Genomic DNA, 18,543 nt, shown 5'->3' on the forward strand with positions numbered 1-18,543 from the left:
ATGATGGAACAGCGCTATCCCGTGACTGTGGCAGGGATTATATGACTACATACTCTTGTCAGCACTCATCCAGACACACACCTAACACTGGTGAATATCACTGTATTTAAACTTCATGTTAATCAACCAATTTTTTACAGAGCTCTGTCTGGACTCCTGGGTAGTGCTCTCCCTCAAGTATGTTGCTAAAGTCAGCTCCTCCACTTCACCTCATCTGCTGTCCCTGACACACTCTCTAAAGTCAAAGGCAAAGGGACCATGGAGGGCAGGACTTGGAGACGGCTCCCAAGGTTTCCTGACATTCACCTACTCCCCAGAATTGCAAGCCCTGCACAGATGATCCCCAGGGCTGGGAATACAATGGGGTGTACGCCCAGGACTGAGTCACATTAAATGGGATGCTTCTGCTGCTGCTGCTAAGTCGCTTCAGTCGTGTCCGACTCTGTGCAACCCCACAGACGGCAGCCCACCAGGCTCCCCTGTTCCTGGGATTCTCCAGGCAAGAACACTGGAGTGGGTTGCCATTTCCTTCTTCAATGCATGAAAGTGAAAAGTGAAAGTGAAGTCGCTCAGTCGTGTCCGACTCTTCGTGACCCCATGGACTGCAGCCTACCAGGCTCCTCTGATGAGTGGCATTAAAACAGTGGGTTGACTATTAAGTGCCGAGTTTCCCTGGCTGGTTGAAGAAGCAGGAGGCAGGGAGTTGATGCACATGGAGTTCTTTGCTGCTGAGATTATGTGGCAAACAACTGGGCATGGTCTCAGTCAATCTCTCCAATAGCAGAGACCTGATTCCCACAGCAGAGGGAGGGACGGCCTGCTGACGCCATGAAGGCACAGCCGCTGACACTGCTACCTGGGCTTCAGGAGACGAGGGGCAGAGGACGATCACAATGTGCCAGAGTCCTGGCCTGGAGAAACAGTGGGTCATAAATCTCTGTTGCTCTTAGGCTCCTTGGTTTATGGTAATTTGTCACAAAGCATGGAAAAGGAGAGATCAATTTTAAACAGGCCCTCTATCTCATCATAAAAACGTTTCAATTTAGAACTTAAAATCTGCGAGACCTTTTCTCCCCACTCAGCCCTTGCTTCTGGTTCTCTGGCTCGGTCTCCAGTGTACATATTCTTGTCTAACTCGAGACTCTAAACTACTCCAGAGACAAACTATGTCTGGTTAAGCTTTAATTAAGTAGTCTTCAATCAGTTAATTAACCTACTGTCCCCAAAATGTTTAACACACTGCCTTTGTTATTTAATTAGTGAATAAAACAAGTAATATGCAATGTACACACCCAAATACACCAAAAAGTAAAAATTCTTCACTTTTCTAAAGTTTTATGTATGTATATATATTGTCACCTAGGGAACAAAGAAATCCTAAATAGCTTTAAAAAACTGAATCTTGAAAAGTCACATAAAAATCACTTATCTCTAAAGCAAAATTTTTTAAAAGATTTAGTTGGATGCATTTATTTATTAATTGGCCATGTAGCATGTGGGGTCTTAGCTCCCGGACCAGGGATTGAGCCTGCGTCCCCTGCAGTGATAGCATTAAATCTTAACCACTGGACTGCCAGGGAGGTCCCTAAAGCACGTTTTTTTAAAAATAACACAACATAGTGAAAATAATAATTTCTGACTGTAAGATGGAAGAACGAAACCATGGCCTCTCTTCCTGCAAAATTCTAGACTAGAGAAGTTGTTGTGTTAAGTGAATGCACATCAGCACTCAAAAACAAGCAAAACTCTGGGCAGTCCCAAGAATGGAAGGAACCCAGAGGTGAGGCAAGTACGCAAATGGGTTTATGATGACAAGTAACACGAGCACAGCATGTGGGGCGAGGCCTCAGCGAGGGGGTGTGAAGGGGCCAGTAGCCACATGCTTCCAGAAGAGCTCGCCTGGCCCCAGCAGCTCCCTAAAGACACTAATGACAAGAGAGTTGGAGGGAAAGGCCAGGCCAGTGCTCCAGGTGACTGGTGATACCAGGAAGGAAGGGGCTCTCCAAAGCCCAGAAAATAAGCTGCCAGGGATCTGCTTGGGAGAACAGCAATGTGTCCCACCTGGCGTCTACTCTGACGGAAAACTGGGCAGAGGACTGAGCAGAGCAGCATGTACCATCTCGCCAGGGGCCCACCCGAACAGAGGCAATGAAGAGTGAAACAGAGAGCCCCATATGTGACTACACCAGCAAGAACCCGTGCAAGGAACACCAGTACCATGAAACAGGACACAGACTTAAAACACTGAAGACACCAACACTGCCAAGAGAGCACCAAGAACAAGACCCTACAATACCTAGAGTACTACAAGAGAAATGAGCACATGATCAGGGAGCTTTCAAGAAAAACTAAGTAGCTTCATGGACATGAAAATACAAGTTTCTAAAGTTAAGAGAATCTCATTGGATAGGCTGAAGGGCAGAGCAGACAAAATGAAAGAAGGTGTTATGAGCTGAAATTTGGGCTAGGAATCCTTCCAAAACAGTAAGAAGAGAGGAGGGGATTAAAAAAAGAAACAGAAGAACAGAACAAAAGACATTTGAAGCAGAGGTTCCAATCTATTCATTTAATAGGAGCTTTGTCAAGGAGAAAAAGGAGAAGCAGCAATACCTGAAGAAATGGTAACTGAGAATGTCCCAGAACTAAAGGTGAGTGTTCAGACTGAGAACATCTGATTAGCATCAAGTCAGGTCAGTCAAAAAAAACAAACTGATAAATACTCGTGATTATTTCAGAATATGAAAGGTAGAAACAAATAGTCCAACATGCTTTCAGAGATGAAAATCCCTTACAGAGGAGCACAAAGAACATCGTCACCATGCTCACAAGTCACAATGAGATGATGATAAGGCAGCAGCTTTAATGTGGTCTGGGGGGAGCCTGTAACCTGGATTCTTCATCCAGCAAACCACCACCCAAGACTTCACCTGCAGTCAGTAATACAGACCAGATGTGCCCTCCCACCTTCAACAAGGAAAGACTGGACAAAGTATACGAAACTATGATTTTCAAACACGGGCAAACAGGCAGCACAAGACAGTGATCCTTGGGAGAGGAGAACAAGTGAAGTAAGCTCAGTCACTGCCCATTTCTAGGCTGCAGCACAGGGAGAGGGGGTCCCTGAGCCAAGGAAAGGGCAGTCAGAGTGTGGGAGGTAGAGGAGCACTAATATCTGCAGGAAGAGAGTGCTGGAAGCTGCAGAGGTTTCCTCTGAGTGACAATTAGCCTGACCTCACCAAATCCTGGGTCAGGAAGAGACCCTGGAGAAGAAATAGGCTACCCACTGCAGCGTTCCTGGGCTTCCCTGGTGGCTCAAATGGTAAAGAATTGGCCTGCAATGCAGGAGACCTGGGTTCGACCCCTGGGTTGGGAAGATTCCTGGAGGACGGCATGGCAACCCACTCCAGTATTCTTGTCTGGAGAATCCCCATGGACAGGGGAGCCTGGCGGGCTACAGTCCATGGGGTCGCAAAGAGTTGGACACAAATGAGCGACTGAGCAAAACACCAATTCCTCAGGCTCACTGAGGGCTGGGAACACGCCACGCTTCCAACAGCCAGATTGGAAAGGCCTTCAAGTCAACAGAGTATTGGAGGACACCAACATAGTATCACAGCACTAGGGCACTGTCTCAGTGGTGCAGCCAAGTGAGTCCTAGATCTATGGCTGTGCTCCACCTGCCGAGCAAAGCTTAGAGGCAAGCCCTGAAAGACTCAAACTATCTTTAACTAACAACATTGCACCCCAGGGTAAAGTCTCCACACAGTTAAATACAAAAAATCCAAGATAAAATACACAGTGCCTGGCATCCAACCACAAATTACCAGGTGGGTAAAGAAGCAGGAAAAGATGACCAAAATGAGAAGAAAAATAGCCAACGGACTCAGAAATGACAAAGAGGGAAGAATTAGTAGACAAGGTGATTAAGAAGGCTATAATAATTACATTCCACATGTTCAAGAAAGGAGAGAAAAGTGTTACGTATTATACAGACAGACATGGAAAGTATAAAAATGACCCAAATAAACTTTAAGAGAAAAAAAAAAGTATCTTAAAAATACATGTCTGGATGGGGTTAAAAGGAGAGCAGATTGCAAAAAGCAAACAAAAAGACTAGTGAACTTGAAGATTTAGCAACAGAAACTACCCAAAATGAAACACTGGAAAGGGACCAAAAAGAGATGAACAGAGCATCAGTGAGCTGGCGTACAGGTGCTCAACACCCAAAGCAAAAAGAAGAGGAGAACAAAAAAAAGTTTTGAAGAAATAATGGCTGAATTTTTCCAAGCTATATCATAATCAATTCACTTCCAGTGATAAAGAGGAAATGTTAAAAGCCATTAAAGGAAAAGACACATCAAACACTGAGGAAAACGTAAGAACGCCAGCTGGTCAGAACAGGACTGCCAGGATGTAAGTGGAGAAACATTTTAAAGAATGGACAGAGAAAGAACTCTCAATGTATAAAACTATTTTCAGAAAAAATATTTTTCAAAAAACAAGGCAAAATGTTTTTTCAGACATATAAATGGTAAGCAAATTCAACAGTAGACCACTACTACAAATTAACATTTAAGTGTGAAGACAAAATAAGTACATTTCCAACAAATCTTGGACAATTTCTCTCTCAAAGGTTCCAAGAGTCATCTCCATCATGAAGACAATAAACTCAGGGAAGGACAGTAGATGTAAGAAACAGTTCTGAGGTGAGAAATGTGTACATCTTGCTAAGTCTAATAATTGTTTGAAAATATTTCTAATTAATATCTGTAACTAAAATTCCAGATGCTGTTAACATGGGAGAAATGGGGCAAGCGAAAAATAAAGCAGGTTCTCTTCTGTCCACAGAAAGGATACATATACATATTAATTCCAGATACTAGAAAAACAAGCTGATGGGTGTTAAAAATATCAAGGGGGTAATCATTAAAAAATTTACTATTTTTCAATAATATTATTTCAAAGAAAAAATATCCTAAATTGGAATAATTATATTAACTCATAATGATGTTACTTATCAACTTATAGTAGATGTAAGTATAAAAAAACATTTAACTATACAATTGACCTATTTCCTACATAAACGTGCTGCTTCACGGGGTGCTGAGCTGACAGAAACAATCACCATTTGTTCTGTGGAGAAAAGGTGAAAAGGCAGTGTACCACAATTGTGAATATGTGCGTATCAAAACCAACATCTACTAAAATGATCATTTAAAAACTTAGTATTTTCTTGAACACATGACTTATTCAGTTACCTGACTGAATAATTAGAGGCTTTAAAATTCATTTGGTCCTAATTTGCTTTTGAGTAAATGCACAGTTACATGTATACCTATCCAAATGTTTGTTTCTCATTTTTCTTCTACAATTCTTTGCTAAAGTATTTAAAACAAAAAGCATCTAGGGCCAAAAAAAGCAATGTAAGAACTTATTTAACCTAAATATCTGGGTTGCTATACCTACTCTGACTCTTTTAAAAGGAAGAATGCAACTATGAACTTTCAATTAACTAAGGGAACAACAGAACTTCACACTTGGCATAAAAGAAATTGCACAAAGAGAGGTTTAACACCCTGCAAATATTCAGAGGTAGTGTTTGAAAAGGATGGTGACTCTTGTCATTTATACCTACCTTGTTTCAGTCCTTCACTCTGAACACTATGTTCAAAAATCTCAAAAACAAAATCCTACCATATGCCCCTCGGCCCGAGCTTTGTTCTGCTTTGCTTCCCGTCTTCGCTGTAGAAACTCTTCTACTTGTTTTGCTCTTTCCATAGCTGGCTGCCCCTTCTGCCTGAGGAATTTGGACAAACAGCAAAACTAAAAATTCTGAACATCAAATATTACAAAAAGTTTAAAATTACACGGAAATATTTTCTTTAGAAATATTTGCAAAATATGAAGGCTGATATGAAGTCGTCTTCCTATTTAATGAATCAATAGCTACACACATATCAGTATCAACTACCTAAATCAGTCACTATTATTTTAAAAAGGGGCAAAATCTACGCTACTATACCAAATCTTAACAAGTCTTCTTTTGTGTTTATTTAATCTATGCTACTTATAGACACATAAAATTATTTCAGACCATACTTATAGAAGACTCTCCATAGTTTCTAGCAGTTAAGCTTATTTCAGAACTCTGCATCAAATATATTGATCAGCAGAAAAGTAAGATTAAAGCTGCAAAGCAGCAATTTCAAAGGTCATCAAAAATAATGAAAAGTTTGTGTGAATTTTAAAAATTAGGGGAAAAAGTGAAATCTGAATTCCTTGTATGTCATAACTATTAAAAAGTAAAATGGACAGATTGGGGGAAAATCTAAAAGCACATTTATTTGTTTCAATCTTTTCTGATTATGTTTCTGTAACTTTCTCTGACAGCTACAAAAGAATGTAAACATGTTGGGCTTAGACAACAATGAAAAAATATCAGTAACATTTCAAGGTACCGAGAATAGTCAAAATCACAAAAGTACCCCAACCCCCAGTCAGGGGTTGGGGGTCGGGAGTTAGTGTTAAATGGGGACAGACTTTCAGTTTAGGAAGGTAAAAATTAGGGAGATGGATGATGGTGAGACTTGAATAACATGAAAGTACTTAGTGACACAGAACTGTACAGTTAAATATGGTTAAAACAGTATGTTTTATGGGGCTTCCCTGATGGCTCAGTGGTAAAGAACATGCCTGCAACGCAGGAGACACAGGAGATGCGGGTTTGATCCCTGGGTCAGGAAGATTCCCCAAGAGAAGGAAATAATAACTCACTCCAGTATTCTTGCCTGGAAAATCTCATGGACAAAGGAGTCTGGCAGGTTATAGTCCCTGGGGTCACAAAAAGTCAGAGACAACTGAGCATGCACGCACACATATGGAACTTTCCAAGTATTTCCTTGTACATCTAATATATACTATGCCTGTTACTGTGTGCTAAGCAAGAAAGATACAAAAATAAATAAAACTAACTCCCCGTAAACAGAGAACTCACTGCATAGTATCAACTGCAGTAATTTGTAAGTAAGGAAGAAAGATCAGGGAGTTATTGGCTGTGCATCTTGGATATTGGCTATGAAAGTGCACCAGCTTCCTATAGTGTAGGACCATGTGTCTAGGACCATAATTACGTTCAGAAAAATACATGAAATAATGCCTTCTCTCTTCCAATAAACATTTCTGATTTTCATACCCCAGTCATTTCTTTTATATGTTAATAATTAAAATTGACCGTTGACCACCACAAGTTTGAACCACGTGGGTCCACTTATTATTGATATTTTGCAATAGTAAATACTACAGGACTAGTGGCATCCTGTGGTTGGATGGCAATCACTGACTCAATGCACATGAGTTTGAGCAAACTCTGGGAGATGGTAAAGGACCGGGAAGCCTGGTGTGATGCAGTCCATGGGGCTGCAAAGAGTCCAACACGACTGAGCAACTAAAGAACATGTCCATAGTTGGTTGAATCCACAGATGCAGGGGAACCTCAGAATGGAGGGATGACTATAAGTACAAGCAGATTAACTCCTGTATTGCTCAAGGGTCAACTGTACTGAGATACATAAAAATTTGAAATGTGAAATTAAGCTGTAAAAATTTTAAATGACTCACCATAAAGCTATGGATGATAATGGCCTAAGATTCACTTAACTTACGTAGTGCTTACAACAGATTCTTGTGAAATTTCACCACCGGAATCTTCTAGGATTAGATCATCTCTATACCTGGTTAAGAGTCTTTCCTGGTTACTAATATTGCATTCTGAAACTTGAGCAAATTCTCTGATGAACTCTAGGAGTTTTTTGGTAGTGTCTTTAGGACTTTCTATGTATAGTACCGTATCATCCATAAACATTGACAGCTTTAGTTCTCTTCCAATTTGGATTCCTTTTATTTCTTTTTCTTCTCTGACTGCTATGGCTAGGAAAATGTCCTTCATATATATAGGCAAGGCTGTTACAGCCCCATTTATATAAGACTGGCCTAAAGAGGGCAGATAAACTTTCAAAGAGTATGACAACAGACACGTCACCTGAAACTGTGTCTACTGATAAGGCTCTTCTGAGGCGTCCTGGATGCTTACACCACTGCATACAATTAGACAGAATCTCTGCTTTGTATCCTAACTGAACTGACTCATCTTTTAACCTTTACATAAGTAAAACATCGATAACATTTTTATGCTTGATTTCCCATCCTAAGATAGTATGTCCACTGTCAGTGTGGGCCTTCAACTGACATACAATAATTTATATTCACTGACTGATCAGATTCACTAAATCAAATAATTCAAATACTTTAGCAGAAACAAATTATTTTAATAAGAACATGACCACACACGTAACAGCTTTGATTAAAAGAATGTTCACACCATTTATGTATATATAGATCTATTTTATTTACTTATGTAATCTATTTAAGTTCTGCTTTATTGAATGGCTTTTCCTAAACTAGTTTAAATGATCAGGTACACATAATTCACTGCTTTTAATCACACACTTAAAACCTGTAGTGATTTTTGCTTACTATTATTTCTTTTTTATTCTCATTTATCATTGAGTATCAACTATTACCAATAATGTATCTGTATCTGAAGATATAAAATGTATAAAATGGAATTCCAGGAATGCAGGGTGTGTCCAACATATAAAAATCTATCAAAGGAATTTTGTTGTTTTCAGTCACTCAGTTGTGTCCAGCTCTTTGCAATCCCACAGACTACAGCAGCCCAGGCTTCCCTGTCCACCACCAACTCCCAGAGCTTGAACAAACTCATGTCCATTGAGTTGGTGATGCCATCCAACCACCTCATCCTCTGTCGTCCCCTTCTCCTCCTGCCTTCAATCTTTCCCAGCATTAGGGTTTTTTTTAATGAGTCGGCTCTTTGCATCAGGAGGCCAAAGTATGGGAGCTTCAGCTTCAGCATCAGTCCTTCCAATGAATATTCAGGACTGATTTCCTTTAGGATTGACTGATTTGATCTCCATGCAATTCAAAGGACTGTCAAGAGTCTTCTCTGACACCACAGTTCAAAAGCATCAATTCTTTAGTGCTTGGCCTTCTTAACACTCCAAATCTTATATCCATATATGACCACTGGAAAAACCATAGATTTGACTAGATGGACCTCCGTCAGAAAAGTAATGTCTCTGATTTTTAATAAGCTGTCTAGGCTGGTCATAGCTTTTCTTCTAAGGAGCATACATTTTTTAATTTCATGGCTGCAGTCACCATCTGCAGTGATTTTGGAGCCCAAGAAAATAAAGTCTGTCACTGTTTCCATTGTTTCCCCATCTATTTGCAATGAAGTGATGGGACTGGATGCCATGATCTTAGTCTTCTGAATGCTGAGTTTTAAGCCAGCGTTTTCATTCTCCTCTTTCACCTTCAAGAGGCTCTTTAATTCCTCTTCACTTTCTGCCATAAGGGTGGTGTCATCTGCATATTTGAGGTTATTGATATTCCTCTCAGCTATCTTGATCCTAGCCTGTGCTTCAACCAGCCCAGCATTTCGCATGATGTATATATGTTAAATAAGCAGGGTGACAATACACAGCCTTGATGTACTCCTTTGCCAATTTTGAACCTGTCCGTTGTTCCACGTCTGGTTCTAACTGCTGCTTCTTGACCTGCACACAGGTTCTCAGGAGGCAGGTAAGGTTGTCTGGTATTCCCATCTCTTGAAGAATTTTCCATAGTTTGTTGTGATCCACACAGTCAAAGGCTTTGGCATAGTCAATGAAGCAGAAGTAGATGTTTTTCTGGAATTCTCTTGCTTTTATTATGATCCAATGGATGTTGGCAATTTGATCTCTGGTTCCTCTGCCTTTTCTAAATCCAGCTTCAACGTCTGGAAATTCTTGATTCATGCACTGTTAAAGCCTTGCTTGGAGAATTTTCAGCATTACCTTGCTAGTGTGTAAAATGAGTGCAATTCTATAATAATTTGACTATTCTTTGGCATTGCCTTTGGGATTGGAATGAAAACTGACCTTTTCCAGTCCTGTGGCCTCTGCTGAGTTTTCCATATTTGCTGGCATATTGAGTGCAGCACTTTCACAGCATCATCTTTTAGGATTTGAAATAGCTCAACTGGAATTTCATCACCTCCACTAGTGTTGTTCGTAGTGATGTTTCCTAAGACCTACTTGACTTCACCTTCCAGGATGTCTGGCTCTAGGTGAGTGATCACACCATCGTGGTTATCTGGGTCATGAAGATCTTTTTTGTATAGTTCTTCTGTGTATTCTTGCCATCTCTTCTTAGTATCTTCTGCTTCTGTTAGGTCCATACCATTTCTGTACTTTATTGTGTCCATCTTTGCATGAAATGCCCCTTGATATCTCTAATTTTCTTGCAGATATCTCCAGTCTTTCCCATTCTATTGTTTTCCTCTATTTCTTTGCATTGATCACTGAGGAAGGCTTTCTTATTTCTTCTTGCTATTCTTTGGAACTCTACATCCAGATGGATATATCTTCCCTTTTCTCCTTTACCTTTCACTTCTCTTTTTTTCTCAGCTATTTGTAAGGCCTCCTCAGACAACCATTTTGCCTTTTTGCATTTCTTTCTCATGGAGATGGTTTTGATCACCGTCTCATGTATAGTGTTACGAACTGCCGTCCATAGTTCTTCAGGCACTCTATCAGATTTAATCCCCTGACTCTATTTGTCACTTCCACTGTATGACTTTAACAGATCAGATTTTGGTCATACCTCAATGGCCTAGTGGTTTTCCCTACGTTCTTCAATTTAAGTCTGAATTTTGCAATAAGGAGTTCATGATCTGAGCCACAGTCGGCTCCTGGTCTTGTTTTTGCTGACTGTATAGTAATATACCTTATTAACAGAGGACAAAACTAGTTTATAATTGATTCTATGATTCCTTATAATATTTAGAAATCTATACTGTCTTCATTTTTCACACGCATTTCCATTTACTACTTAATATATACCAAAATGAAGAATTCATACTCATATTCTTATCCCCCACTGATGTAGTAAAACAGTACTGAACTGTGAACACAAATTATATATGTGTACAAGGTTCCGAGGGATAGAGGGAAAAAATCAATGAGCTTCTTTACAGTCATTCTCTTCATTAAACATTATTAAGAATTTACACGTGCATATTCTATTTTAGACAAATTAAACAGACTATATCTCTTGAGTTCCAAAATTATTAACACATAATTAATAGAACACTAATCTAGATTAAGAGTAAAGGAATGATTAACATAAATATTGTATAAGCCACAAATACATAGTAAAAAAATTAGGAATTTGGAAAGTGAAATACAGACATTAAAAGGCTAAAAAGAAATAAACTCCTTTTTATTCTGACAAGAAAAAAAGGAGTAACTTATTTTCCATCTTATTACAAATGCATGCATAAGTGGGTCTGGGTAAGGTACCTCTTATCTATGACTCAAAACCTTTACTGATAAAGGAAATTTAAAAATTTTGAAGGATGATTAAAAATTATTTCAAGAGGTGAAAACATGAAAATAGGCAGCAATCTAGGTAACAGAAATAGTCTGAGTAATGAAAAATGAGTCAATATGGTATAGAAGAGTTGGGGTGGTTCAGGGTTAATGAAATGAAAAAAGGATGCTGAGGGTGTATTCATTAAGCTTCCTCCTCTGTTTAAGTGCCATAATGTCTATCAGAGGAAGCAGAATTCTTCTCAGCTTTACTCAAATAAAGCTATACAGAGACAAGGGCTTAGGAAAGTAAAAGCTCAGTAAAGTACATATGTTACTTTACTCAAAATAAAAAACAATGGCACTCAAAATAAAAAAAAACAAGACAGGCACTCAAAGGTTTCAGAAGATGATCTCACATGATTGAGGTTCTAACTGTAAAAGCTAATTGAACCTAAGTTCATCAGTTGTAACAAAAATACCACTCTGGTGAGAGAAGCTGACAAGGGTAAAGGGACAGCACATGGGAAACCTCTGCACCACCCTCAGTTGTTTCTTTTTTTTTTTTTTTAATTTTATTTTATTTTTAAACTTTACAATATTGTATTGGTTTTGCCAAATATTGAAAACAATCCACCACAGTTTTATTTATTTATTTATTTATTTATTCCCCACATGGGGAATACATGTGTTTCCCATCCTGAACCCTCCTCCCTCCTCCCTCCCCATACCATCCCTGTGGGTCGTCCCAGTGCACCAGCCCCAAGCATCCAGTATCGTGCATCAAACCTGGACTGGCGACTCGTTTCATACATTATACACGTTTCAATGCCATTCTCCCAAATCATCCCACCCTCTTCCTCTCCCACAGAGTCCAAAAGACTGTTCTATACATCAGTGTTTCTTTTGCTGTCTCATATACAGGGTTATTGTTACCATCTTTCTAAATTCCATATATATGCGTTAGTATACTTTATTGGTGTTTTTCTTTCTGGCTTACTTCACTCTGTATAATAGGCTCCAGTTTCATCCACCTCATTAAACTGATTCAAATGTATTCTTTTAAATGGCTGAGTAATACTCCATTGTGTATATGTATCACAGCTTTCTTATCCATTCATCTGCTGATGGACATCTAGGTTGCTTCCATGTCCTGGCTATTATAAACAGTGCTGCGATGAACATTGGGGTACATGTGTCTCTTTCCCTTCTGGCTTCCTCAATGTGTATGCCCAGCAGTGGAATTGCTGATCATAAGGCAGTTCTATTTCCAGTTTTTTAAGGAATCTCCACACTGTTCTCCATAGTGGCTGTACTAGTTTGCATTCCCACCAACAGTGTAAGAGGGTTCCCTTTTCTCCACACCCTCTCCAGCATTTATTGCTTGTAGACTTTTGGATCACAGTCATTCTGACTGGTGGAAACGGTACCTCATAGTGGTTTTGATTTGCATTTCTCTGATAATGAGTGATGTTGAGCATCTTTTCATGTGTTTGTTAGCCATCTGTATGTCTTCTTTGGAGAAATGTCTATTTAGTTCTTTGGCCCATTTTTTGATTGGGTCATTTATTTTTCTGGAATTAAGCTGTAGGAGTTGCTTGTATATTTTTGAGATTAGTTGTTTGTCAGTTGCTTCATTTGCTATTATTTTCTCCCATTCTGAAGGCTGTCTTTTCACCTTGCTTATAGTTTCCTTTGTTGTGCAGGAGCTTTTAAGTTTAATTAGGTCCCATTTGTTTATTTTTGCTTTTATTTCCAATATTCTGGGAGGTGGGTCATAGAGGATCCTGCTGTGATGTATGTTGGAGAGTGTTTTGCCTATGTTCTCCTCTAGGAGTTTTATAGTTTCTGGTCTTATGTTTAGATCTTTAATCCATTTTGAGTTTATTTTTGTGTATGGTGTTAGAAAGTGTTCTAGTTTCATTCTTTTACAAGTGGTTGACCAGTTTTCCCAGCACAAAAATATGGAACGCTTCACGAATTTGCATGTCATCCTTGTGCAGGGGCCATGCTAATCTTCTCTGTATCGTTCCAATTTTAGTATATGTGCTGCTGAAGCAAGTACCACCCTCAGTTTTGTTGTGAAACTAAGATTGCTGTAAAGATTAAAGTCTAAAGCTAATGCAGGAGGTGTGTTATTAAGACAAGGATATAAGCAAAGTTAGACTAGCCAAAGTAACTGATAAAATGAGAAGAAGAAAAATAACACGATAAAGAAGGAAGAAGCAAATACAGGCTATCAAAAATATGAGAAAGATAATATGAATGAGTCTTAGAGGACTACAGATTTCAGTTTGCTGATTCAGTTTGGTCAGGGAAAAGAACTGACCAGGTAGGCCAATGACATACAAATTATAAAAATGAAAGTGAGGACAGTGTGGAGAAAATGCTCTGTAATGTCAATGATACAACAAAGTTCAAGCCAAAAGAATCATAATATTTGAACTGGAGGAGACATACAACATATTTACTATTTATCTCACTTCATGTCTTCTGGAAATATGATAATTATATCCTGTGAGTACTTTTTCTATGTCCTCCTTAAAAATGAAAACTTTCAAGAGGACGTGCTTCTAAAACGTTCTAAGTTTGGACAACATCAAACTATTAACCAGCATCCTCTGAATATAATTCCTTAACCAATGACTAATGTACCTAACAACCTTTATTTATATTTCTTCACCTTACAATGTCTACATTGAGACGCCCCGGCGACCGTATCCTTGTTGTTGTTCAGTCGTTTAGTCATGTCCAACTCTTTGCAACCCCACGGACCGCAGCACACCAGGCTTCCCTGTGCTTCACCATCTCTCGGTGCCTCCTCAAACTCATGTCCATTGAGTTGTTGATGCCATCCAACCATCTTATCCTCTATTGTCCCCTTCTCCTCCCGCCTTCAATCTTTCCCATCATCAGGGTCTTTTCCATTGAGTCGGCTCTTCGCATCAGGTGGCCAAAGTATTGGAGCTTCAGCATCAGTCCTTCCAAAGAATATTCAGAATTGATTTCCTTTAGGATTGAATGGTTTGATCTCCTTGCAGTCCAAGGGATTCTCAAGAGTCTTCTCCAACACCACAGTTCAAAAGCATCAATTCTTCATCACTCAGCCTTCCTTATGGTTCAACTCTCATATCCATACACGACTACTGGAAAAACCACAGCTTTGACTAGATGGACCTTTGTTGGCAAAGTAATGTCTCTGCTTTTTAATACGCTGTCTAGGTTAGTCAAAGCTTTTCTTTCAAGGGACAAGCATCTTTTAATTTCATGGCTGCATGAAATTAAAAGATGTATCCTAATGAAGTTTGTATACTCTACTAGGTATCCAAGTAAAATTTTCACAATGCCTCTAGGCCAACAGAAATACCTAGCAGTTCCAGTCAATGACTAGTTAGGTCAAAGCTGCTAACGCTATGCTCTACACTTTGACAGATACAGCTGTGTGTTCCTCAAAACTGAGAAATATCCAAGGCACTGTGATGCTACAGGTTGCCCAGTACAGTTTGAGAACTACAGTTCCAGTCTATAAATCTAAGAAGAAATAAAAGCTGTATCTGACAGAATCTATTCTCTGTGAATTTATACTGCACTGTGGTGATGACTGTTTCCTTTTAGGATGTTTGCAGGCTCTATTTGTAGTCTTGCCTATAATCAATATGGAGAAAGCCAGTCTAATTTATAGAATCTGCCTCTTGAAAATTATATGATACTTGATGACCTCCAGTTTTTTACCAATTCTTTCATGTTCTCAGAAAAAAATAAAATGAAATTCAATGAGTATACACAAAAGTTCATTCAGTATTTGAGATCATGGATAATCATTAAAGCATCCACTATTTAGTTTCAAGTTTCAAATCTCTGCAGGTCCTAGTTTCTTCATTTTGATTAAAAGAGTAATACGTAATTAAAAGGATGCTGTGATGAATAAATATAACTTGATTCACAGTAAGTGTTCAATAAATAATATCTATCATCTATAAAAACAGGTTCAAAGCAATGTAAGAGAATGTATACCATGTGTCTGAGTAACGCTAAGCCCACCAAAGCTGGCAAAAAGGAAATGACAGAGGATCTCCACAGCCACAAATGGTTTAAAAGCTGAAAATTAAAATAATGAAACTCAAACAAAGACTGAATGGAAGCTGTGTTCCAGCGGCAGAAGTAACTGAGATACACAGCCATTGAACACAACTTGAAACTCAAGTGTAAATATATGTAAATATTTCAAGGTTATATGGGCTGCTGCTGCTGCTGCTAAGTTGCTTCAGTCGTGTCCGACTATATGGGAGCCTGATGCAAATGCAACAATCCAGTCCCTTGCTTGCCACTCGAACTGTGAAGAATCAACAAATGTGCTGGAAGATGAACAGTGTGAAGAAGCATAACACAACTTTCCCTATTTTCTTTTATATTATACACATGTATTTTAGGAGATTTGATTAAAATTAAAACAAAGCCATACAAATTATATACTAGAAAGACCAATAATACCCCAGGATAAAAACCTCACACCAAATCTTCATTACTATTTCATAAAAAATATGCACATGTGTAAGTCTGTAGCACTCTTTTCTCAAAAAATGTGAAGTATTTACAACTAGCTTAATACTTCAGCCTATGGTACATAATTCATAATATTAATTTATATGAACCTCAGTTATTTACCTCTGCTCAATTACCTTTTAATAATCTTTTATAACTGGGAGAACCATAAAGATTTTTATCACAAAAAAATTCTTTGTAAAAATGACAAATTAAATTTTCATAAAATGATATGTTCTTCCTTTACCAGAGTATTTTTATAGAAGAAAATCTAAAAAATTGAAATATGCATACTTTTTTAAAAAGGAACGGGGGAGCCTGGTGGGCTGCCGTCTATGGGGTTGCACAGAGTCGGACACGACCGAAGTGACTTAGCAGCAGCATACAAATTAAAACTTGAGTGCCACCAGATTAAATTAATTTTATGGAGAAAAAGGAAAAACCTAGCCAACAGGATCACAGTGAGTCATCAATCAGAGATGAAAGTGAAGAGGAAATGACCATGAGAAAAGTGGGGTTCTAAGTGATGTGGAAAAGGAAGACTCAAAACATGCTTTGGAGTTCTGCATAGAATGCAATTCCATTTTAAATATATTCTGATTTATTTAAAGCACATAGATAAAGTTATTACAACCATATGCTGGTTCAAAGTTATCAGGTTCCTTTAAATAGTATGTTCAGCCTATAACATAAATAAGCTATAACATATATAAGCCATAAATTAGGCCTAAGTGAAGAGCTACATGTTTGTCACATGTAGTCAAGGGCCAAATTTGCACAGAAGAAAATGACTGTATTCAGATGGCAAAAGACAGTCTATGTATAATGGAGAAAACAGCCAGGAAGTGGTGTTATTCGGCTGTACACAACAAAAGACAAAATTATACCAAAGGGTGAATTTGTGGATCATCACACTCCAACACGTTGATACTGACTTGTTTAGACACCACCTTTAAACCTTTTCAAGTTTTCCGAGAGCATCAGCATCAGAGGGTTGGTGGTGATCTGTAGCCCTTTGGGAAATCCTAGATGTACTCCAGGTGGGACTCCTCTGTCAATAAATATACAACATGACTTCCACTACTCCCTCTAAAGCAAAGCACAGTGACTTCTGCAGAACAGCCATACCTTTCTGGAAGCCTCTGGCCATGTATTTCTCCTTTCCATTTAGCTTCATTATCTTCTGCTCTTCGTTGCTGCATTTGATCAAAAATAGCGTGATAATGTTCATACTGTCCTCGAGAGGAAAAAGATGATGGAGCCATGGCCCCTCCACTGCCCAAAAAGGGAGCCTAGGAATCAAACAGAAAGCTCTCACATGCTTATCTCACAAGACCTCAAAGGTCTCTACTACCTTCAAAAGAAAAAAGTGAACCTCAACACTTGCCTCTTACAAAGCAAATTATCTAATTTAACATACTAATAAACACAGAGCCTAGAGAAAAATGTTTTCCTATTATAACCATTAACAATCAAAAATAGTATACCTTGTTACTAACAGTAAAGCACAATTCAATATAACAAAAACATAAAATATCACTAAATGAATGTAACTGTGGGAAAAAAAACTAGTCTTAAGTTTTGCAACAAGTTTCTTATATATTTTATGTGATCCCATCCTATTAAGGTTAAATATGTATAGTTTATACGTAAAACAGAGCCTGCTTTTTTAACACTCAAAATTATACCTAACAAAACATACAGCAATTAACATACTTCAAATCCAATTCAACAAGCAATGAAGATATAAACACCACTGGAATACACTCTAAGTGTAATTAAAAGAAGCAAAACAATATATCCATCCTTAAGCATTTTACAAACAAACTGGGAAACAAAGTATAAAGCTAGAAAAACATTTCATTTCCAAATGAATGGCAACAGACCCTCGCCACAGTAGTAAGTACTGAGTAAATTTACAAAACAGAAAAAAAAGAGAAATAAAAATACCCATAAAAAAGTCACTGGAGAAAAACACTCAACCCAGCCTTTAACACAAGGTAACACAGATAGATTAAATGATTAAATATGATCCATGGTATTAAAGTTAAAAAAAAAAAAGCAACAGAAGGTATACATTTAGATGTTGGCAGTAGGGAGATAAAGGACATATGAAGACGAAGGTAACTATGAGGAAGGCAAACAGGGAGTATTAATTACACTTGGTCAGAAAAGGTCACTACAGGTAACTGACTGACCAGGGTGTGTGAGTTCACATAATCAATAACAGAAAGCACAGATACACTTTATAGCAGGAAAAGTGCACTAAGACCGTTTTTAAGCAGGTAAGTCAAATTACATAGGAGAAACAAGAATAAGAGAGAGAACAAGGCAGAGAAACTGAGCGGAAGGCTGCTGCACTGATGCCAAGCCAAGCAGCCTGTGAGTAAAGAAAGGCAATCAGAGAAAAAGCCAGCATTACAGGGAACTGGTTCTCTGTGGGGGTAACACAGGATGAGGGCGAAGGTGTAGGATGCAGCCTCAGCACATGGAAAACTCTCGGAAAACAGGTAGAAAGATGAGAGCTGAGTAAGCGCACAATGATACAGAGGCTCAGAGTGCAAGAACTACA

General features: G+C 38.5%; 1 protein-coding gene and 1 non-coding gene across 13 annotated transcripts in view; both read right to left on the reverse strand.

Annotated features, from left to right (window-relative positions):
• The window catches only part of NEK1 (NIMA related kinase 1), a 130,891-nt gene that overhangs the window by 66,172 nt on the left and 46,176 nt on the right, over positions 1–18,543 (reverse strand). For 10 of the 12 annotated variants that reach the window (XR_008713277.1, XM_055577630.1, XM_055577627.1 and 7 more), the window contains 2 exons: positions 17,100–17,263; positions 5,695–5,797 (listed from right to left, as the gene is read on the reverse strand). Coding sequence is in view for 11 of the 12 variants with exons in the window: in XM_055577630.1 (XP_055433605.1) it covers positions 5,695–5,797; positions 17,100–17,263 (267 nt within the window). In the remaining variant the exon portion in view is untranslated. Of the gene's footprint in view, positions 1–1,933; positions 5,134–5,694; positions 5,798–16,535; positions 17,023–17,099; positions 17,264–18,543 lie in introns of those variants that run through there. The other 2 variants (XM_055577635.1, XM_055577636.1) reach the window with 2 other exon arrangements.
• LOC129651847 (U6 spliceosomal RNA) lies at positions 13,388–13,494 on the reverse strand. The gene has a single exon (XR_008714354.1). It is a non-coding gene; the product is annotated as a U6 spliceosomal RNA (small nuclear RNA).

This window comes from Bubalus kerabau, chromosome 4 (assembly GCF_029407905.1).
Source record: "Bubalus kerabau isolate K-KA32 ecotype Philippines breed swamp buffalo chromosome 4, PCC_UOA_SB_1v2, whole genome shotgun sequence".
Taxonomy (NCBI): Eukaryota; Metazoa; Chordata; class Mammalia; order Artiodactyla; family Bovidae; genus Bubalus; species Bubalus kerabau.